The sequence below is a fragment of the Amphibalanus amphitrite genome, unplaced genomic scaffold (genome assembly GCF_019059575.1).
Source record: "Amphibalanus amphitrite isolate SeventyFive unplaced genomic scaffold, NRLGWU_Aamphi_draft 000929F_arrow, whole genome shotgun sequence".
Lineage (NCBI taxonomy): Eukaryota > Metazoa > Arthropoda > Thecostraca > Balanomorpha > Balanidae > Amphibalanus > Amphibalanus amphitrite.
The window spans coordinates 103,188-126,902 of record NW_024882423.1 but is presented as its reverse complement, the minus strand read 5'-3'; the positions used below and the strand labels follow the sequence as shown (position 1 = coordinate 126,902).

Here is a 23,715-nt window from a genome sequence, read left to right as displayed (position 1 = left end):
GATATGAGAATTGGCAAGGTCAAAAGTACTGAGCTAACACTATATATGTTTTTTCGCACTTGAATTATGTTTGCAATTTTAACATTTTACTTGCAGATGCATTATTATCTGTTGCTGAGGACATTCATTTAAAGTTTTTGTTCAGTTTATATTTGTTGACGCGATTTTCTACCGAAATAAAATGCATGATAATGGTATCAGAAAATAGTGATATGTTAACAACGTGTGTGCTAAATTTATGTATTTGTTATAATTCAGTGGTAAATAGTAATAGATGTAGATTTTTGATGCATTAAATAAAACTACACGTGTGTTTGGAACGGAATGCTGTGTGTTTTGGGATAGGCACCTACTTTGCAGGCGATTTTCACAGGCCTCCAATAATTCACTTTGCTGAATGAAAACATTTCCATCTTTGGCTTGCAATCTACAACTCAAGTTCTTATCCATTTATTTTCCTAAATGACTTGGTAGGAAATTAAAATGTCCTTCTCTGGTTGCACACTCAAGAGAAAAGATGGGGTGAATGTGCCTCTTGTGAATGGAAAACAAATCATTGGAAGGTCAAGAGAGACCATGATAAAAGACGTGCGCTGCTCTAAGAAGCAAGGTATGAACACTACTGCATTATTGAACATGAACTGGATCCAGACAGTTAAAGATGTGAGCCAGCTTTTTTCATCCACAGCTTGAGCAGCTAGAAGATATAGAAATTTGTCCGACTGCTCACTGGCTGGTCTGAAGTCTCTTAAACACCAGCAGGCGCCAAGCAGCATGTCTTTCAGAGTGTTTGATAGTGCCAGCATAGTGGTGTCAGCTCAAGCTTGGTTTTATGGTGGACCTGCACTGATTTGTGTGAAATCTGCCATTGCTCCTCCTGAGGTCCCTATCTCAAAGAATGGGCTTTGCTTGAAAGATTATGACTAACCATGATTGTAATTTTTGTAGGCCTGGTATAGCCTGATATTCACCAATAATTTTAGCAGTTACATAGCAATAGCCAATAGCCTTGGCATTTGTGTTCTAAAATCAACCATATGTGCTTGCCAATAAAGCTCATAAATGACACCTGTCATGTCACCCTAATTAGCTGAGCATGCAACACTACAAGATGTTATTACACCTGTCATGCTTTCAGCTGTCTGGAACAAAGCAGATATAAGGCTAGACTTATTTTGAGAGTATTTGTCTTGTCAAATGATTGTTATAGTAACAAAATAAGCTTAAATTTGATGAAGGTTGCAGGTGAAGTGATCACATATCTCAGTTCCATTTACCTACTATTCTTACCCACAGTTGAGTGTGACGTCGACCTGTCGTCGGGCACGGTCCTGGTGCGCACCCTCGGCGCCAACCCGTCGTCGGCGCTCGGCCGGCCGCTGCCTCAGGGCCAGTCCGTGTCACTGCGGCACGGAGACTCCCTGGAGCTGCTCAGCGGACAGCACCAGTTCACGGTACACTTTCTGCCGCCGCCGACCGCCGCCTCGGGCTCCTCCACCGCCCATCAGGACAGCCCCAGCGGTCTGAAACGGGCGGCGGGATCGGTGGAGGCTCCGTCCCCGAAGAGGGCTCGCCCGGACAGTGCTCCTGCCACCGGATTGGACGAGGAGGGACTGGGCGAGCAGTCGGACGGCGAGGAACAGGAGACCCTCGCGGAACAGTGGACGTCGTTAGAGAACGACCAGCTGCTGATGTTTGTCACCAAAGGAGTGAAGCCGTCCTCGAAGGTTTGTTGCTCGTTCGTGGCTGCGGAGCTTACTGTTTGTCGATGATAACTTTGATATGCTCGCTTTACATTCGTAGTGTCATTCGAAGATCTATCGAACTGTTGAAATAGGTAACGATACAGATAACATGCCAAAAAGGCATGTTGGGCGCAAAAGCCCGTAATTGTAGTGGACGCGCCCCAAAGCTCCAATAAACAAGCAAACAAAAAGGCATGTCGTGTTGGGACAGGCTCTCCAGTTTCCCTTTCTGTTGGATTCTAACACTTTTTTAAACCTGGGCGGTTTTACCTGTTTCAGATAGCGGCGTTTGATCTGGACGGAACGATAATAACGACCAAGTCGGGCAAAACATTCGCCAAAGACAGAGATGACTGGCAGATCATCTATCCAGATGTGCCCAGAAAGCTGAAAGAACTCAGCAAAAGTGGCTTCAAGATTGTTTTTCTAACAAATCAGGTGAATAAATTTTAGAAGTTTTTTTTACCTTTTCAGGGAAGCGGGATGTATGCCCTTTCGTTCTTTTACGATATCGTTTTTTATCGAAGTAGGTACGTTTAATTGAATATATGTTGCTGTCCAATAGGGAATCCGGCGGATAATGTTACAACTATGCTGCTGGTACGGTCACGCACCTGCCCTATCTTGGCTGCCCTCCCACTCAGCTCACCACTATAAAACGGCATCCTCCCCTCCCCCTCACTCCACGCCACATGACGGCGTGCCTTCCTCTCCGACAGCTCGGCATCAGCAAGCGGAAGCTGCTGCCGGAGGACCTGCGGCGCAAGTTGCAGAACATCACCGGTCGGCTGGGTGTGCCGGTTCAGTGTCTCATCTCGCCCGGCGACCGCTGGTACCGAAAACCGCGGCCCGGGATGTGGGAGTACCTGATCAAAACGGTAATTTCCACTGACTAATTTTGTTAACGGTTTTTTCATCGTTATAGAATTGGGTTGACAAGTATGCTAACTCGGTTATTCGAGATGATACAAGCATCGCGTTTTTTCTAAATGTAAATGAGTAAATAGGCTTGATGTTGTCTCCAGGTGACGAGTCAATTATGGATAAAAAAAAATCTTCAGATCGTGAAATGCTCATCGCTCCAGTTGTGGAGTTCACAGACGTGATCGTTCCGATCGTCATGCAGGAAAACGGATCGCGTGCCGTTGACATGAAGGAGAGCTTCTACTGTGGAGACGCGGCCGGCCGCCGAGAGGGCTGGGCACCCAAGAAGAAGAAGGACTTCTCGTGCTCCGATCGTCTGTTCGCCATCAATGTGGGACTGCGGTTCTACACGCCTGAAGAGCTGTTCCTCGGTGGGTTAACAGTTGATGTTTGAACATGTTTAGTTCGTACTTTGTAATTAATGGTTCGTAATTTTCTTTCAATCTTAGGATACCGTTATTAGTTTACTTGGCATTATCCCCGTGTCTGGTATCTACTAGTGGTGTCAATTTCAGAAAACGTATGTCCAATGTCCGTCCACTTTCCAATACTTACGTCGACTGTCCGTCCAAAAATGTCCAAGCCAGGCCATTTGTCCAAAGATGTCCGACATCTACGCACTAGATGCCGGCAGCGCTCGTGCGTTGCCTTGGGCCAGAATTGAAGGATCCATAGCCCAATGACTTCATTAAAAATCGACTTTTGTGTCGCTAGATCGACGTTTCCCGGGATCAGAGGATCCCTCGTCAAAACCGTTATCCGCCCCCCGCACGCGCAGCTTGCACCCCTCGGATATTATCTCGCCGGAATGTCGTGATCAAATGTATTCTTCTTATGACCTGTAAGTTTTTAACCAGTTAGAGCTGCCGTTTACCCTGCAGGCGTGGCAACGTGCGAAGGGGTGCAATCGGCTTGCACGTGCATAGCTCATGCACCACAGAGTTTAGCTCAACCAAATGTGCATTATTTTGGAGGCCTTGTCTGGGACTACCATTGAACCGATTTTGAGGTTGATAGCTTAAAATTTCTTTGAGCCAGAGGACCTCACGTCAAAACGGTTTCCCGACCCCAGCACGTGCAGCCTGCACCCCTCGCAGACGGTGACCCCCCTGGAAACTGGTTCAAGGTGTTACCGATGTGTCCCGCCAGTATGGCTTTGCCCGTGACCTCGGGTTGACCTGAAGTCTTGACAAAAAATTTCGTGTCACCGAAACTTTGAAGCGGAATAGCATGTGCCACGAAGCACCGAGCGAACCGAGGCCAGCACCAAAAGTTTACCTCGCCGGAGACGAATCAAACGGTCCCACTTTCGTCCCGATCGGTCCACCCATTTTGACTCCAGGTCCAAAAAAGCTTGGACAAACTCACATACTCACTCACTCACTGACAAACAGGTTCAGCCGAACTTTTTTCAGCGACCCACCAATGGGAATTTCCGGATGCAAAAGCATGCTATCGCATGCTTTTGATCCTCCAATTCTGGAATAGCTTTTACACTCAACACCGTTATTACGGAGCGAGCGAAGCGAGCGGATGTATCGTGTCAGACATTGTGATATTTATTCACTTTCGATGATAACACAAAAGCAAATATTCTAAATAGCCAGACGTTTCGGCCTCAGGGTGCCTTCGTCAGTGACAATACCGAGATACTAATACATTAATAAATTAATCAATATAATCTTTTACACTTTCAAAATACACATGACCTGGACATTTTTCAACCATTCTGCACATGAGACTCGAGATTATAAAAACTAAGTATACATTTTTGACACGTTCAACTTTTAAAGCATGACCTTTCGATAAGATGATAATTGATATGCTACACTTCTTTTTCTTATACAAACATACACAGCACAATTGTCGGGCATAACTGTTATCAGATGTCGTTCAGTCGTATTCTTCCTTTCGAGATTCATTCTTAAATGTTTCTTTTTTTCTCTCTCTCTCTCTCCTTTTCTTCTCCTTTTCGTTTTCCTTTCTACGTTTTCTTAGTTTTCTTTAACGCCATTTTGGCTCCGGATTTTGCCCATGTAAAGAAGCCCGGCTTCTCATTCACTGTGTTTTCCAAAGAGATGTGAGCTGCTTCCAAAGCCTTTCGTATTGATTTGGACATTCCTTTTTCTATGACCTCAGCCTGGTTCCAGTTCGGTAAAGTTTCACATGTTTCGATGTGTAAGACCATTGCATTTGAACGATTGTGATTTCTTACGTCGCGCTTATGTTCTTTGAGTCTTGTTTCTAAACCTCTTCCAGTTTCTCCTATGTACGACTTATTGCAAGCTCCCGAGCAGGGAATTTTGTACACTACACTTTCTTCATTTGTTATTTCACGTTTTCGTCGAGTCAAATTCGCAATTTTTCTACCAGAGACTACTGCTACGTTCGATCCGATGTCACGAAGCTGGTTCGATATCGAGTCGGCATGTTTCGAGTGAGGTATAGATATAAATCGTCCTCGTTTCTTTTGTTCTTGTTTTCGTTTTTTCTTTTCTTCCGCACTTCGTTTCCATATTTCTTCTGCTTTCTTTTTTGCCCTAATAATGAAGCCTTTTGGATACTGTAACTTTTCAAACGTATCAAAGATATGTCTAATCTCTTCTGTTAGAAAGTCGTCACTGCAAATCCGGAAAGCTCGTAAGAAAAATCCAATCACTATACCACTTTTGACGCGCTCACTATGACCCGATAAATAGTGTACGTAATCTTCCTTGTTCGTTGGTTTGCGGTACACTGAAAATTTTATCCCACTTCCACATCTCATTATGAGTGTGTCCAGAAAAGGTATTTTTCTGTCGTTTTCTCGTTCGATCGTAAATTGAATTTTCTCTTCCACCTGATTGAGGTTTCGTAGTTTTTCGTCAAGGCAAACATCTTCCGGGACCACCACTAACACGTCATCAACATAACGGAGCCACGTACATTCATTTCCCATAATGCTTTTAAATCTGTTTTCTTCTAAGCGCTCCATATAAAAACAGGCAGCCACAGGACTGAGCGGAGAGCCCATCGCAAGCCCACTAAGCTGGGCATACTCTTGTCCGTTGAAAGAAAACGCATTGAAATGCATACAGAGTGAAATTAATTCTAAATAATGTGCTTTCGGTATCGGAAGTGATCGTTCGTCCAGCATATCAACCACCTCGTTTATCGCTTCCAATGCGCCTTCAACAGGTACGTTGGTGAATAGAGATTTTACGTCGAAGCTCGCCAATTTCTTGTTCGACATGTCGATGTTCTTAAGTCGTTCTATTAGTTCGGTTGAGTTTCTCAAATTTGCATCACTAAGGGATCCGAGTGCCCGTGTTAGAGGTTTGGCTAAGACTTTCGCGATTTTATGTGGCGCGCTGCCTATCCCTGATATAATTGGACGCATCGGGTTCCCTTCTTTATGTATCTTTGGCAGGCCCTTGAGCTGGGGAGACTTTGGAGACTCTCCCAGTAAGTTGAGGAGCTTTTTTCCCTTCTCCGATTTTCTTAAGATTTTCCTTGCGTTCTTGTTGAAGTGTGTGTTTTGCTTTTTACAGAAACCTGCTGCTTTTTGTGAATATGTTTCCACATCGGCCAAAAGATCGTTCAGTTTTTGATGATATGTTGGACTATCCATAATGACGATCCCACCACCCTTGTCTGCTTGAGTCACTAAGACATTTTCATCCTTTGACAGTTCTTCCAATGCTTTTAAATATCGTTTCGGCAGGCTGCTCGGTTCGTTATCGCTCATTATCTTGCATATCGCAAGATGGTAACGTTATGTAATGGTAACGTTAACGTAATGAAGGAATTCAATTTAAGAAAAAAGATAGCAAGTAACCTTAACAGATACAAGTTTTTGAACGACTGCCTAGATGAAATGGTATTACCGAAGTCAGCGCCGACATCACTTCACGCGGAGAAAAAGCCATTTAGTACGGCAGCCAGGGCATATTTGGAAGAAGCTTGTAAAGATTTGAAGAACAGGCTCTACGAACTTCGAGACGAGCTTACAGGCATACGACTACCGAACCACCTCCAATCGAAACTTGCGACTTTAAACGAACGACAGCGAAACAATCTGAATCAAAAACTGAGACAACTCTGCGACAAAAGCAAATGGAAAAATGCTGGCAATGTCAACATTATTACGAACCTTTCAAGGCGTCCATTGTCTCAAACAGAAAAAGAAGCACTGTCACTGGTACTGAAGTTTGACTCTGGGATAGACAGATATTCGTACATGGGACATGTTGATCGAAATTATAAGTGGGAGGACAGCGAAGCCGACAAAGGGTTTATTCAGGGCATCCTTGCGATATGCAAGATAATGAGCGATAACGAACCGAGCAGCCTGCCGAAACGATATTTAAAAGCATTGGAAGAACTGTCAAAGGATGAAAATGTCTTAGTGACTCAAGCAGACAAGGGTGGTGGGATCGTCATTATGGATAGTCCAACATATCATCAAAAACTGAACGATCTTTTGGCCGATGTGGAAACATATTCACAAAAAGCAGCAGGTTTCTGTAAAAAGCAAAACACACACTTCAACAAGAACGCAAGGAAAATCTTAAGAAAATCGGAGAAGGGAAAAAAGCTCCTCAACTTACTGGGAGAGTCTCCAAAGTCTCCCCAGCTCAAGGGCCTGCCAAAGATACATAAAGAAGGGAACCCGATGCGTCCAATTATATCAGGGATAGGCAGCGCGCCACATAAAATCGCGAAAGTCTTAGCCAAACCTCTAACACGGGCACTCGGATCCCTTAGTGATGCAAATTTGAGAAACTCAACCGAACTAATAGAACGACTTAAGAACATCGACATGTCGAACAAGAAATTGGCGAGCTTCGACGTAAAATCTCTATTCACCAACGTACCTGTTGAAGGCGCATTGGAAGCGATAAACGAGGTGGTTGATATGCTGGACGAACGATCACTTCCGATACCGAAAGCACATTATTTAGAAATAATTTCACTCTGTATGCATTTCAATGCGTTTTCTTTCAACGGACAAGAGTATGCCCAGCTTAGTGGGCTTGCGATGGGCTCTCCGCTCAGTCCTGTGGCTGCCTGTTTTTATATGGAGCGCTTAGAAGAAAACAGATTTAAAAGCATTATGGGAAATGAATGTACGTGGCTCCGTTATGTTGATGACGTGTTAGTGGTGGTCCCGGAAGATGTTTGCCTTGACGAAAAACTACGAAACCTCAATCAGGTGGAAGAGAAAATTCAATTTACGATCGAACGAGAAAACGACAGAAAAATACCTTTTCTGGACACACTCATAATGAGATGTGGAAGTGGGATAAAATTTTCAGTGTACCGCAAACCAACGAACAAGGAAGATTACGTACACTATTTATCGGGTCATAGTGAGCGCGTCAAAAGTGGTATAGTGATTGGATTTTTCTTACGAGCTTTCCGGATTTGCAGTGACGACTTTCTAACAGAAGAGATTAGACATATCTTTGATACGTTTGAAAAGTTACAGTATCCAAAAGGCTTCATTATTAGGGCAAAAAAGAAAGCAGAAGAAATATGGAAACGAAGTGCGGAAGAAAAGAAAAAACGAAAACAAGAACAAAAGAAACGAGGACGATTTATATCTATACCTCACTCGAAACATGCCGACTCGATATCGAACCAGCTTCGTGACATCGGATCGAACGTAGCAGTAGTCTCTGGTAGAAAAATTGCGAATTTGACTCGACGAAAACGTGAAATAACAAATGAAGAAAGTGTAGTGTACAAAATTCCCTGCTCGGGAGCTTGCAATAAGTCGTACATAGGAGAAACTGGAAGAGGTTTAGAAACAAGACTCAAAGAACATAAGCGCGAAGTAAGAAATCACAATCGTTCAAATGCAATGGTCTTACACATCGAAACATGTGAAACTTTACCGAACTGGAACCAGGCTGAGGTCATAGAAAAAGGAATGTCCAAATCAATACGAAAGGCTTTGGAAGCAGCTCACATCTCTTTGGAAAACACAGTGAATGAGAAGCCGGGCTTCTTTACATGGGCAAAATCCGGAGCCAAAATGGCGTTAATGAAAACTAAGAAAACGTAGAAAGGAAAACGAAAAGGAGAAGAAAAGGAGAGAGAGAGAGAGAGAGAGAGAAAAAAAAGAAACATTTAAGAATGAATCTCGAAAGGAAGAATACGACTGAACGACATCTGATAACAGTTATGCCCGACAATTGTGCTGTGTATGTTTGTATAAGAAAAAGAAGTGTAGCATATCAATTATCATCTTATCGAAAGGTCATGCTTTAAAAGTTGAACGTGTCAAAAATGTATACTTAGTTTTTATAATCTCGAGTCTCATGTGCAGAATGGTTGAAAAATGTCCAGGTCATGTGTATTTTGAAAGTGTAAAAGATTATATTGATTAATTTATTAATGTATTAGTATCTCGGTATTGTCACTGACGAAGGCACCCTGAGGCCGAAACGTCTGGCTATTTAGAATATTTGCTTTTGTGTTATCATCGAAAGTGAATAAATATCATGAAGCGAGCGGAGTCTTTCCTTAGATTAACGGAAATTTCTGAGTATGAGCGGCCGGCCGGCCGGCCGGCCGGCCGGCCGTGGGGACGCTCTTCAAAAGCTAATATCTTTGGAACGGGACATCCGATTGACAAGCGGTCTTCTTTACTGAATGTCACTTGGACGTAAAAGTTCTGTGGTGTGATGGCCACCATGCGTTCTTGCCAACCACCGCACGTGGCGCGTGGTAAAGTTGGACATTTTTTAAGAACCCCCAAAATTGCAACCTCAATAACGGCACAACGGTTGGGCCGATTGAATTGAAACTCGGTACACAGTTAGGTCTCCATCAGATAATTCATCTGCATGTGTTAAGGTTGGGGTGCTGCTGCACGTGCGCACGTGCAGGGGTCGTTTCCAGATCTCGAGAACGGCTGGACCGATGGCGCTCAAATTTGGTACACGGTTAGGGACCAGTTAGTAGGGTGCCGTGCACAAGTCAGTTGGGACCCATTTTGCACGTGCGCACGTGCAGGGTGCCGCTTCCAGATCTCGAGAACGGCTGGGCCGATTGTGCTCAAATTTGGCACATCGCTAGAGACCGGTTAGTAGGGTGCCGTGCACAAGTCAGTTGGAGGTACCCCCTCGAAATTTCGCACGTGCAAGGCCCACCCTCTCGCTCGCTCCGTTAGTCGCCCCATGAGGCGTTATACTGGTTTAATTTGCTTTAAATGTATCGTTAGTCGTTACCAGCTCAAAAGTGTTAATCATATCGAAAGCTGAGCTTTCTGATAGCCAATCAATGTTAAACAGGATTACTTTATAAAAATGTTGAGGTGAAGCAAGCGATTGTCCAAAGTTGTCCAAAGCCTGCTGTCATTGTCCAACCGAATTCCGAATTGGACATTGGACAAAATCGGAATTCCGAAGATTGAAGTTCCGATTGACACCACTAGTATCTACTCTGTCTTTTTTTTCGGGAAGATATGCTAATTTCCCGTCATGCTCAGCGTGCAAGGCACGAGTCAGTTGCCGGTATCACCATGTTCTCAGTGTCACTGACTGTGTCTGGCCGTCCCCGGTGGGTCAGTGTGGGCTCTGTTGTGGTACTAACCACGTGTAAACCTGCACCGCCAGGTCAGCCGGCCACCAACAAGTACCAGCTGCCGGAGTTTGACCCTCGGGCGGCGGTGGATGGCGCCCGAACGGCGGCACCGGTCAGTGCAGCGCGGACTGAGAAAGAGGTGAGGTCAGAGGTCAGAGGTCAGCACAGCCTGGTCGGGGGGGAGGTCAGCGCGGCGCGAACTGAGAAGGAGGTGAGGTTAGAGGTCAGAGGTCAGCACGGCCTGGTCGGGGGGGGGGAGGTCAGCGCGGCAAGGACTGAGAAGGAGGTGAGGTCAGCGTGAGCCTAGTTGGGAAGGGGTGTCTCTGGGGGAAGGGGATGGGTGAAGAGGAAGAGGCGTAGGATTCTCCGTCTTTCCGCTTTTGTAGGATTGATCCAAGGCATGTTCCGTTACATTTTAAGTGCCCCTCATTCGGAGTAAAGGATGAAACATACTTTTTCCGCATTCAGGAAATCGCATGCGAGAGCCTATTCAAATACATTATAATTCTTCCCGCATCAATCGCATCCGGGACGTGCGTGCGATTGATGCGAGCGTGCTTCCATGTATTTGAATAGGTTGTCGCATGCGATTTCCTGACTGTGGAAAGAGTCTGTTTCAACCCTAATTCAATATACCTATTTATATACACTGTGAATATACCCTGGTTTCAACTATGTTCTATGTTCCTTGGTTTCAACCTTAAAACACGATCTAAACATTTATTGCAAACTTGAATGCAAATATGTTATGTTTCACCTTTTTCAACTCATCTCCTGTTTTAGTTTTCCGACTTCCGAGGCTTCTTTGCTGATTTCTGAGCTCAGGGCTTCATAAACATCTAAAAACTGCATGTGTGCTGAATAATTAAGCGTGGCGTGTGCTGAAGTTTGTTGTCGGCAGAAGCGGCAGAAGGTTATGTTGATGTGCTGGTGGTCGTTCTTCACGGGCGGTCGTGTTCCCTGGTTCTGTTCAGTCGTGCTGTGGTGGCGATGGGACGCGTCTTTAGTACCAGGTCGCAAAGATCTTTAGGGAGCTTGTTGCGGCTGCTGAGCTCTCCTGGCAAGCGTATTCATAAAGAGGCAAGCGTATTCAATTCATAATTCATTTGAAGTCGCGTAATAAAGTTGTGTGTACGTGCCTTGTGGCATACTTAATGCGATATTACTGAAACGTTTGAAGTCTGTCCTACCCAACGTAAATTGTGCGTTAGCATTTCAGTCTCACGCTTTTGTTTTTCGGTGCAAGGATGGTACATTAATTGCATATTTAAAGCCTCCACTAGCTCTAGCGTAACTAGGTGCACTGATGTGACATCACGTGATATACCATCGTGACCGACCCGGCCTCCCGCCGGCAGATTGCCGTCCTGGTCGGACCGCCCGGCTCGGGCAAGAGTCACGTGACGTCCACCCAGCTGGTGCCCGCTGGCTACGTGGCTGCCAACCGGGACACGCTCAAATCGTGGCAGAAGTGCGTCCAAGTCGCCGAACAGGCCATCAAGGTAGGCGCTGCTGTTGTGTGTCTGCTCAGGATGTCAGGAATAGAATAGGGCCAGTCTGTAGCCCTACAACGGGCTGCTTGTGGTGAAATAGAGCCTAGCTACCGGCCTGTAGTTCCCATAAAGAGCTCCTTCCGGCGAATGTAGGAAAGCTCTGTTCGAGGACGCTGCCGAGCGAGCTGTCATGACTCACTCTGCTTTGTGCTTAAGCTCTGTAAATAGAGCAAGCTTCAAACACTCGTTATGTAAGCAGTACTTTATCCTCTGGCAGCCACAGTTGGCACTTATGAATTCATATAATTCCGCTGGGAGCTACCGAGTGGAATATGCCATCCGTTCTGACGCCTGTGCCCCCTGACAGGAGGGCAAGAGCGCGGCGGTGGACAACACTAACGGGGACCGCGAGAGTCGCGCCCGGTACGTGCAGCTGGGCCGCCGGCTCGGTGTGCCCGTCCGCTGTCTGCTGATGACCACGACACTGGCGCACGCGCGGCACAACAACAAGGTTGGTCGTGGTGCTGGACGGACAGCTGCAACAAAAACACAACGCACGTTTTTTTTTTCGTTTTTTTTTTACTACACAACAATGCCCGTTTGCTACATGATTATGATTGTTAGATGGTACATACTTCCTAAGCACAGGGCGGGTTTCCGGATGTCTTTAGTTGCTCTAATGTCCATTAGTGTTTCGAAACCTCTTCTCGTAACAATGTAATTCCTGAACCTGCGCGGGCTCCCCAAAGCCCAAAGGAGCGTCTTCTCGTCAGTGGCATTTCACGGCGTGTCTGTTGCATTTCAGTACCGGGAGCTCACCGACTCGTCTCACCAGCACGTCAGCGACATGATCTTCAACATGTTCAAGTAAGCTCTTGAAGATAACATGCTTTATTTATTTATTTATTTATTTATATTTATTCATTTATTTATTTATTTATTTTAATGGCCACGTTTGGATTTCTTGGATGTTTCTGTTCTACGTGGATGTTTTGTGAATGTTCGTGGTCCCTCCCACTCTCCCACCACTCTTGCCACGAGCATTGTCCCCGCCGTGCCTGGCAGGCGCTGGGTGTTTTATATCCCGCTGTATGACGTCGTTTCCGTCGTTGTTCAATCTTATCAAATGCTGTGAATGCGTATTCACGGCATTTGCTAACATCCAGAACTATTCCACATTCACTTATTCATTCGTTCAGGCAACATTCATAATCATTAACGCTACCAAAATCATTGGACAAGATTAGCTGGATGTAAATAAAAAGGATATCTTTGATATCAGTGCTGTAAACTCCGGCCAGTGCTGCCAAATCCTATTTACGGCATTGGTAAGATTGGCCAGGCTTTGCGCTGTGTTTTAGCCTCCCACAGCATGACGTCATTTTAGAACTGTGAGTGCTGTGGCCGTATCCCTACTTAAAGCACCTCCTCGGACGGTTCAGAAATGGAAACAGTTTAAATGCAACTGACTTCAGAAGGTAACCACCTCGGTCTCCTCGACCGAACTTGAGAATAGTACTGAATCTCAATGAGTGCGGTATATCGGTAAAGTAGTCCAGAAACAGGTGGGCGGAGGCCGTTCCTATTGCACTTTGCCAAAAGCTTTTGCTGGTCAATAGAATGAAAAGCCTAGAGGTAGCGTATCTGACGTAGCGCAAGTAAAAAGCTCAGCTGCAGCATTTGCGTCAATGCGGCTGCGGTTAATGTGATTGATGTGTCGTTTTCTGATTACCTTGACTGGCATTTGAGATGGCGTAGGCAAGCCCACATGTCGACGAGTTACTCGGCTCTAATTCATCTTACATCATTGATATGGCTATGTTAGTTGATAAGAACACAATCAAATTTTGTCGCAAGCTAAATACGAGAATACTGACGTTGTACAGGAGGATCGTGCAGCCGACTCTGTCTAGAGTGATCTAGAGTGATCCCTACCGTCCCAATATCCCATTGTCGGTCGTTCGGTGGCCGGTATCCTACTCCCTTGGCCCAGTCCCTTCGGTATCCTCCGATGGCTTACGTCCCGTGGCTCTTTCCCATGTCTAGCGCACATTGGTACAATCTCCCATTGGGCGTGACTGTGTAAAACCGTCTGATAATCCCGGTAACCTAGCAAACTGTCACGCTTACCACCAATCCCCACCCTGGTTTGCCGCAGGTCTCGATACGAAGAGCCCACCACCGACGAGGGGTTCTCAGAGATCTGTCGACTGGACTGTCTGCCGACCTTTAGCGATCAACAACAGGAGCGAATATACCGGCTCTACCTACTGGAGAAGTGAGCAGAGTCTGCTTCACTCGGCAGTGAGTTTGTTTTGTATTTACCAGATGGGGAGCTGGGAGTGGCACTGTCGGCTGTGAAAGAGAATCCGGAAAAGGGAGTGAGTGCCAGGACTCTGAGAAGCGATTGGTATTGACTCTCTTTCTCGGTCGCACAACGAAGTCGATTTATTGAGAGCATCACCCAGCCTCATCGACATCCGTGGATTCACATCGACATTTTACGCCCCGAATCCCCCGTGCAGGAGAGATGGGTCCCGTACACTGACAATAATCCTAGTTACCAGCAGAATTTCATGTTTAAAGGTAGTGTGCCACCTTCCAATGATTTCCCATTTTATTTTTCCTAGGATAAGAAGCTTCTGTTTTTACCTAATATCGCAAAAAAAATCAAAAATGGGCCTAAAATAGCGCTTTTTTCGCCTAAACGTTTATCGGTTTTTCGATATGTATAACAACTGTAGTGGGCTGACCTGCAAACAGGGCCCTGTTTCACCGGTGATAGCAGCACGCTGCTTTTACACGTGTCAAATTGGGTTTCCATGGAAACATCAACAGGCCCATTGCTCCAACACTACCACAAGTGTGACGTCAGCTCGCGCAATTTGATAGCAGCGTGGTAGCAGCGTCCCGTGAAACACCGCCCTGGCGTCGGCAACAATCGCGAATGCGGCGCACATGTGACAATAAGCAAAGGTCATTATAGAGTTACGACGTACGGGAATGAGTTATCAGCTGTCTAATCGTAGACAACACAATGTCGAATTTAAACTGTAAGCCTGTATTGGTATTGTTTCTTTAACTTGGCTGTCGAACATTAATTTATGGTTTGAAATATTATTTTATGTAAAATAATTGATATGAAACAGCCGTCTCTAAAGTTATGACCCCATCTCACCACATGAAAGTGGCAGAAATGACAATGATCAGCTGACGCATTTTTCTTGGCCGAAGTCAGAGCGCGCGGCCCGACGCACCACCACCGCACCACAAAGTGACCGCGCCCAAAGCCAGGGCCCCGGTAACGTGAGGTAGCCAAGTCGGGGCAGCGTGCGCTGACCCAAGCCGGGGCCGCGGCTTTGGGTGCGGTCTACCGCATCCCCGCGGGCAGCCCCGGGCTATCACATGACACCGGGAGGACGCGCGGCCCCGGCTTGGGTCATCGCACGCTGCCCCGACTCGGCTACCTCACGTTACCGGGGCCCTGGCTTTGGGCGCGGTCTACCGCACCACCTAACAGGCGTGTTCGAAACCGCAGGAGATGATGATGAACGGGTTTATCGAAACTTGATTGGATGAGCCTATCGGTAATAGCGATTCCAGTGTGTGCATTTATTGTTCATAGTGGTGTGAAATGTGGTTGGGGTACGACCGACAACCCGTCGGGGCGAATTTCGCACTGGGGTACTCAAAATTTGAAGAATTTAAGACGTTTCCATGAGTTTTGAAGGTATGGATAAGTTCTAAAAATCCGGTTCTCCTTATCTGGGCCGTTAACTCCATACGGTCCAGGAAAGCTGGCACACTACCTTTAACAATCTCGTTTTTTTTTTTTGTTTCTCATCATATACTAGATGCGGTGGGAGTCTTGCATAATGATGTGATGCCCCCGTTGAAGGTCTCTAGGCAACAGTACTGTCTTTTGCAACAGTTTGCATACCTGTCGATAGTTCTTACGCAAGTCCTTTGGTGCCTAGTGTTTTAACTAGGCGGTCCGGACTCTGTCTTCGGCGGCGTGACTTCGTCATGTCATTCCTAGGCTGGTTTTATTTTCTTATGTCTTTGTATCGTTGGTATGATTTTACCACCGGTGTCCGACATAGATCGAAATCAACATTGTTCGATGTTTTCTGTGAAGTAGACTGGCTTCTTGTTCAGCAGCCTATAACTAACTGCGCTCTTGATCACCCCCAGCTTCACTGCAATGATTGGCGATACTGCGCTGGAGATCAGTTCAATTTTGTTGGTTTATTTTTTTTCGGCAGTTATTACGGTCGTTATGGCCATCGTGCTGTTGTGGAGGCCGCTAGCTGTGAGCATTGAGCTCAAATATATGTCGCAGAGTTTTTATCCCGAGTAGTTTTCCTGTTGGCTGCGTCAGTCTGTTTGAAAACGATCCGTTTGATATTGGCTGGCTTTCTTTGTCGAATAGCAACTTGATCGCTCTAAGCCATCGTATTACTCTGACGGAATTTGATGTGACCTTAGGCAACACTCAACTGGGACTTTTACAAATAAGTGAAATGTCATGCTGACGTGACTTGATACGACAAACAGATGTAGGTGGGGGGGGGGGGGGTGCTCCTCGGTATTATTGACTCCGTCCGATGGTCAGCTAAGAGAAATAGTTAGGTGCGTTGTGGTGACGTAGCCCTTGCCCTCTGAACTTTGTGCAGTAGCTAGGTGGCGCTGAGCTCGTGGAGCTCGCGGGCACGGTGCGGCCGTGCAGCAGTCGGGCAGCGGCCCCCGCCGGTAACCGATCACCAATACAGGACTACGTTATTCAGAACGCTGTGTGAGATCGCGGACCGAGATCGCGGACCCGGAAGCTGGAACGAACTCAGCCGCGGATACTAGCGGCGTAACAACTTGGCGACGAGGATGAGATTCGCTTAGTGGTGATCTCGGAAGGAAAAGTGGCGTTCTCACGGATTTGGCGTTCTGGTGGTGCGGCACCGGTGGCCGACGCGGATATACGTCACGGGGAAGTGACAGGGTCGGGACTCGGACAAACTCGTTTGGCGTGCTGGATGGTGCAGTGCGCGGCGGTCGGCGCGGATATACATCACGGTGAAGTGACAGCGTCGGGCCGGGTGATCTTGCTTAGTGCTTAGTTCTGCTTAGTGCTTAGTATTTTTTTTATACTGCTGCACAATTTTGTGCATTAACGCTGTAAGCTCTGCCGCTGCGTTTCGCTGTATCGTTGTTGGGAACATTTGTATTGCACCTCCGTGTTGGGTGAACAGTGGTGCGGGCGGCGACGGCGGCCGCTGGACTCTGAACTTTGGACTCTGCTCGGTGTGGCGTGACTGGTGAGTCAGCGCGGTCAGTGCAGTGTGCAGTGCCCGACCCCGGTGCAGGCTCGGGGCGGTGGCAAACATGGCGGCCGGACTGCCGAGCGTGGCTCCTTTTGCAAAGGGGATGGACTTTAGCCGGTGGCTGAAGGGTCTGGAATTCTACGCCGAGGCGATGGACATAACAGACGACCGGCGGCGGACTGCAGTCCTGCTCCATCTAATGGGGCCGGACATCCAGGACGTGTTCAACACCCTGCCGGAGCCGGCTGCAACGGCTGCAACGTCACAATACGACACCGCCGTGGCTAAACTACGCCAGTATCTACAGCCGACGTCTAACCTTATGGCGGAACGTGTAACGTTCCACCGCACGAGCATGTACGCCGGCGAGTCATTCGACGCGTACCTGGCTCGTTTGCGGGCGGTGGCTGGGCGGTGCGGGTTCCCGGCGGCTGACCTCGACCGTGAGCTCCGGGACAGGAGCGTGGCCGGCGCGACTCCACAAATTCAGGAGCGACTGTTGCAGACGGTCGGAACCAAAGGAGACAACTTTTCACTGCAAGATCTCCAGGCTACGGCTCGTGCATACGAGCAAACGCAAATGCTAGTGACGCAGTTCCGTAACGCGTCTCACGGCGTCGGACGGTCAACTACCGCATTGGACGAGCGGCCAGAGGTCGATGTGGTGACCTCGGGACCGGATCAGCTGAACGCTGTCCGGCCACAGCGCACGGCTGACGGTAACCGGAACCGCCAGCGGCGCACGGTCCGCTGCTACCGCTGCGGTGCGGCGGGACATTTTCAGTGGGACTGTCAGGAGAGCCGACGCCCGGATGAGTCAGCGCGTGCGGCACCAGCGTCACGGCGGCCGACGGGGCCGGGGCGCCGGGAATCTGACACTCGTGGGTCCGACGGGGTCAGACCGGCACCGGAGACGCGGCGGTGCTACCGCTGCAAGCAGATCGGACATCTGCGCAGTCAATGCCGACAGCGGACTGCCACGGCGGACATGTGGGGGCTGGGGCAGATAAACGCTGTTAACCTAACGGAGGCGGTTAAAATGACTTTACCGGTGAACGGGGTGGCCATCAAAATGGTGGTGGACACCGGCAGCCCTATCACTGCTGTGGGGCGGGACACGGTCATCCCGCGGCTGCGACTGAAACCTACTCAGCTGCAGCTGTCGTCATTCACTGGTCACCGGATCCCTCGCCGGGGTGAGGCAGACGTCTCTGTAAGGTTTCGCGGTCGGGACCATCGACTGCGACTGGTCGTGGTGGACCTGCCTGGCGATCGCCGTCTGCTAGGCCGCGACTGGCTGCGGGCTCTGGACATCAGTGTGGGCGGCGGAGAGACGGCGGTGATGGACGTCACTCCGGACCGAGGGACGGCGGACCTGGAGGCGGTCTGTAACAGGCACAAGTCGGTGTTTGACGGCACACCGGGGCGCATCAGTGGAGTAAAGGCGCACCTGACACTGAAACCGGATGCACGGCCGGTGTCACGGCCGGTGCGCTCGCCTCCATATGCACTGAAACCGGCCGTCGAGCAGGAGCTCGACCGCTGGGTGCAGGCCGGGATCGCGGAAAAAGTCGGTCCAAACGACGCGCCCGGCTGGGGAACACCACTGGTGACGGTGCCACGGGCTGATGGCGGTGTGCGTCTGTGCGGTGATTATCGACTGACGGTAAACCCGCAGCTGCAAATGGCGACGCATCCTACGCCATCCGCCGAGGACATCTTTGCGAGCGTCCGAGGACGGCGGTTCTGCAAACTGGACCTGAAAGACGCCTTCCTGCAACTGGAGCTCGCGGAGGAATCGCGGGATATGACAACAGTCGTCACGCACCGAGGACGGTATCGGATGAAATCCCTACCGTTCGGCATATCGGCGTGCAGTTCGGTGTTTCAGGCCGCAATCGATCACATCCTGGATGCCCGTCAGGCAGCGGAAGCAGCCACGTCGCCTCATAGCCGAAATGTGACGGCGACACAAAGTCGTGTTCGAAGCGACTGGCTTTGCTTTGAAATAGTTTTAGACGGATGTTTAGTCTTATTTCGGCCAGTTTTTGTGTTGTCTGCTTCGCCACGACTGTCATTCCTGTTGAGGGGGGTAGTGTGTGGTGACGTAGCCCTTGCCCTCTGAACTTTGTGCAGTAGCTAGGTGGCGCTGAGCTCGTGGAGCTCGCGGGCACGGTGCGGCCGTGCAGCAGTCGGGCAGCGGCCCCCGCCGGTAACCGATCACCAATACAGGACTACGTTATTCAGAACGCTGTGTGAGATCGCGGACCGAGATCGCGGACCCGGAAGCTGGAACGAACTCAGCCGCGGATACTAGCGGCGTAACATGCGTTGTATTATAGAACAAGAGAATCCGTGCCCGGAGGTCAGATTAAAGGTAGTTGCTCTATATCACTAGAGACTGCCCGCGTAGCGCTTTAGTTCCAGGTACCCCCGAAGCTGACCCTGGCTTCATTTGGTATCAGCTTGCAACAGGTTATCATTGGCCCGATCTGGCTTAATAAGAACGTGGAACTATTCAGGGGTGATTTTTCCGGCGATTGGATGTGTTATATAGGATATGGCCAGTAATCAGAGAGTTACTCAGGGGCTGTCAATCACTGGCGGATTCATTTGGAGGGGCATTTGGGGCAAATGCAGCGCCTTTCCGAATCCCCTTTGCTGTCTAGCGATGAGCTGTGTATCAGTCAGGATATTTCTAGCGGTCGGAGATGTCCAAGGGTCAACGTGTTTACGGAGCGAGCGAAGCGAGCGTAGTCTTTCCTTAGATTAACGGAAATTTCTGAGTATGAGCGGCCGGCCGGCCGGCCGTGGTCACGCTTTTGCGAGGCTTATATCTCAGCAACCACTTGACCGATTTACACGCGGTAATTTTTGTAGGGTAGCTTCATTCCTTCTACCAAGTATTGGACTATTCCCGATGCATGTGGGTGACCCCTTATGCACGTGCCACGTGCAAAACGAAGAGGTGTCAGTTTTGTAATTGTTGCAATATCTCGGTAACTACTTGGCCGATTGCGCTGAAAGTTGGCATGTAGGTAGGTACCCACTAGGCACTGCATATACATGTGCCAGAGTTGGGGTGCTGCTGCACGTGCGCACGTGCAGGGGTCGTTTCCAGATCTCGGGAACGGCTGGACCGATTGCGCTCAAATTTGGTACACGGTTAGGGACCGGTTAGTAGGGTGCCGTGCACAAGTCAGTTGGGACCCATTTTGCACGTGCGCACGTGCAGGGTGCCGCTTCCAGATCTCGAGAACGGCTGGGCCGATTGTGCCCAAATTTGGCACATCGCTAGAGACCAGTTAGTAGGGTGCCGTGCACAAGTCAGTTGGAGGTACCCCCTCGCAATTTCGCACGTGCAAGGCCCATGTAGCGTGACGCAAGGATGAATGTGAGCCGTATAAGTGTGAGTCAGCTTCAGCGTCGAGCTGTGAACCGGTGACCCAGCGTTGGTCATAGCCGCCGGCATCTGATGCCGGCAGGGCCGAGTTACACCCTGCAAGTAGCTGGGCCGGGCATGACGTATGGGAGCATGATTGGCTGGTTATGATGTGAGATATATGACGTATGACAGCGCGATTGGTTGGTGATGATGTGAGATGTGTGTCTGCGAGCTGTGGATGTGCCAGGAGGGGGATTGTGAGTTAGTTGGCTGGAAGGTGTAGAGGAGAGCAGAATAGATCTTCTTCTTGTGCTGGACGGTGACTTTTAAGTCAGTACGACAAGCTATTTCGGCCTTCTCGACTAAGTGTTGTGATTATGTCTGACGTAGAAGAGGGCAGTGGTGCACCGGTAGCTGGTACCAATACCATGGAACCAGAGTTTCCTGCGCCTGCATTCGATCTGCGGGCAATACCGGAGTTCGACGGCAGCGGTGACGTCGTCAGATGGCTGGAGCAGGCGACACAGCTGTGTGCCCTGCGTCGTGTGTCACTGGCCGCTGTCATACCCACACGCCTGAGGGACCAGGCGTACGAGGTGTGGGCCACCCTCTCCTCCACCGAGCAGCGGGATGCTGCAATCGTCCGCCAAAAACTGCATCGTGCATTTGCATTGGGACCCGACGCGGCTATGTATGAGCTGTATCACCGACGTCTACAACCGGGCGAGTCTGTGGATGCCTACCTGGGATCAGTCAAGCGGCTGATATCCCTCATAGGTTCAGTGTCCAACGAAGTGATGACGACGCACTTCCTGCAAGGTCTGCCGCCGGACGTGCGGCTAACAGTACGTAACAGTGCTGGAGATGAAACTCTCTCCTTGGAGCGAGCCGTCGCCGTCGCTAGGTCAACGTTGGCGATGGCGGCCAGGGAGAGAGCGACTGCATCGGTGGCTGTCGTCCAGCCGCCGCCATCATATGTACAGCAGCAGCGGGGAGCCAGAGGGACGGGTCGCCGTCCACCACTGCGGTGTTGGACCTGTAACCAGGTAGGCCACATCGCCCGGCTCTGCCCAAACGGGCACGGCGACGGCGCTACATCAGCGCCACGGGCTCCGCCGTCGCCAGCTGCCGCAGTGACCCAAGAGCCCCCATCATCGACATCAATGTAAATGGGCGCAAGTGCCGAGCACTCGTCGACACAGGGTGCAGCGAGACAGTGGTGTGGAAGGGCATGGTGTCCTGCTGGGAGCGGAGTGACGCCAGCTTGGTCGCTGTCAACGACAGCCCGGTGCTGTGCTGTGGGCGGGCTGTGGTCAGCCTTGGAGTGCGCGGGGCGACAGTGAGTGTGCGGGCGGTCGTCGTACCGGCCCGGTTGCTGGGCGTAGACGTGTTGCTGGGCATGACCGGCATTGACGCCCTGCAGGGCGTGAGTGTAAGTGGAGGATCCGTTCGCTTCGGGAGCGACAACCCAGTTGCGAGCGTCGACACGGCTGCTGTGGTGCAGCGTGAGGCCCCGCCGGAGCGGGAGGTGTGTCGAGCGGTTGACACGGCTGCTGTGGTGCAGCGTGAGGTCCCGCCGGAGCGGGAGGTGTGTCGAGCGGTCGACACGGCTACTGTGGTGCAGCGTGAGGCCCCGCCGGAGCGGGAGGTGTGTCGTGCGGTCGACACGGCTGCTGTGGTGCAGCGTGAGGTCCCGCCGGAGCGGGAGGTGTGTCGAGCGGTCGACACGGAGCCGGAGCTAAGGATTGACGAGACTGACTTCACGGCTGTGTTCGATGATGTGTGGACAGTCCGTTGGAAATGGGCCGGTGGCGTGGCTCCGCCCCCGCTTGGAAACTCGATAGCTCAGTACGGTGTGCCGAGTTGTGCGCGTGAAAAATTCGATGCAGAGCTGGCGCTGTGGATTAGTGAGGGCTGGCTGCGCGAATACGATGAGACGATGTACGGTCCCGCACAGGGATTGATCCCGTTGATGGTGGTTACTCAGGCAGCGAAGGACAAGGTGCGGCCGGTGTTAGATTATCGGGAACTCAATCAACACCTGACACGTCACACAGCCGACGCTGACGTCTGCGTGGAAGAGCTGCGAAGGTGGCGACGTCACGGACGCCGGGTCGCTGTCCTGGATCTGAAGAAAGCTTTTCTTCAGCTTCGTGTGGACCCGGCCCTGTGGCCGTACCAGACAGTCATCGTGCAAGGGCGGCGGTACTGCCTGACCAGGGTCGGCTTTGGGCTCAGTATCGCGCCTCTGATCATGAAGGCTGTGGTCAGGAAGGTGCTCGCACAGAGCCCCGGGTTGGCAGAGGCAGTGCTGCCTTACGCCGATGATCTGCTGGTCAACGAAGCGGTGGTCTCGGCTGATGAGGTTGCCGAGCACTTCGCTCGATTCGGGCTCACATGCAAGCCGCCGGAGCGGGTCGCGACCGGTGCACGTATGCTGGGCCTTCGTGTCGCCGAGAGCGACGGGCCGGCACTCCAGTGGAGTAGGGACGGGGAGTCACCAACGCAGGCTCCACCCGTGCTAACGCGGCGATCTGTCTTCGCGTGGGCCGGCCAGCTGACATCTCATGTGCCGGTCGCAGGCTGGCTGCGGCCGGCCGCTGCATGGATGAAGCGGACTGCCAACCGCCTCAGCCCGGACTGGGACACTCCGATCGTCAGCGAGGAACTACAACGTGAGGTGGATGAGGTGTCACGGCGGTTTCGAGCATGTGACCCGGCACGCGGCCAGTGGTGTGTGACAGGGACGAGCGTCGTGGTGTGGACCGACGCCAGCTCCATCGCCCGCGGTGTCGTGCTCACTGACCCTGACACGGGCGCCATCATCGAGGACGCGTCCTGGCTGCGTGCCGAATCGGAGAGGGACGTGCACATCAATATCTCAGAACTGGATGCCGCTCTCAACGGTGTCAACCTGGCGGTAGCATGGGGCTTCCGTCGCCTGACGCTCCGGACAGACTCGGTGACGGTGCACCGCTGGCTGAGTGACGCGCTGTCGGGTAAGGCAAGGCTGCGAACCAAGGCGCAGTCCGAAATGCTTATCCGACGGCGCGTGGCTGTTTTCCGTCAGCTCGTCATCGAGTACGAACTGGAGGTCACTATCGAGCTGGTCGCGTCAGCGGTCAACCGTGCTGATGAGGTGACGCGGGTGCCCAACGCCTGGCTGCAGACTGCCGACCAGCCAACCACTGATTCGTCCAAAGCACAACCGGTGGCTGTCGCTGCCATCACAAGTGCCTCAGCGAGTGACATCCGCACCATCCACGAAAACATCGGTC

The 23,715-nt window shown here is 50.4% G+C and overlaps 1 protein-coding gene across 2 annotated transcripts; it reads left to right on the top strand.

Moving 5' to 3' along the window:
- Positions 1-324: 324 nt before the first annotated feature.
- Positions 325-16,084, top strand: LOC122368173 (bifunctional polynucleotide phosphatase/kinase-like). 2 transcript variants are annotated; one of them, XM_043341873.1, is made up of 11 exons: positions 325-329; positions 475-610; positions 1,297-1,727; positions 2,025-2,183; positions 2,465-2,623; positions 2,872-3,040; positions 10,274-10,380; positions 11,600-11,743; positions 12,102-12,245; positions 12,540-12,601; positions 13,893-14,428. In XM_043341873.1, the coding sequence occupies exons 2-11, from the start codon at positions 484-486 to the stop codon at positions 14,014-14,016; spliced, it is 1,626 nt and encodes a 541-aa protein (XP_043197808.1). In that variant the 5' UTR covers positions 325-329; positions 475-483; the 3' UTR covers positions 14,017-14,428. The 2 variants fall into 2 exon arrangements, with proteins under 2 accessions (XP_043197808.1, XP_043197807.1); XM_043341872.1 differs by lacking the exon at positions 325-329 and adding an exon at positions 15,929-16,084 and having other exon boundaries at positions 340-610; positions 13,893-14,038.
- Positions 16,085-23,715: the final 7,631 nt, after the last annotated feature.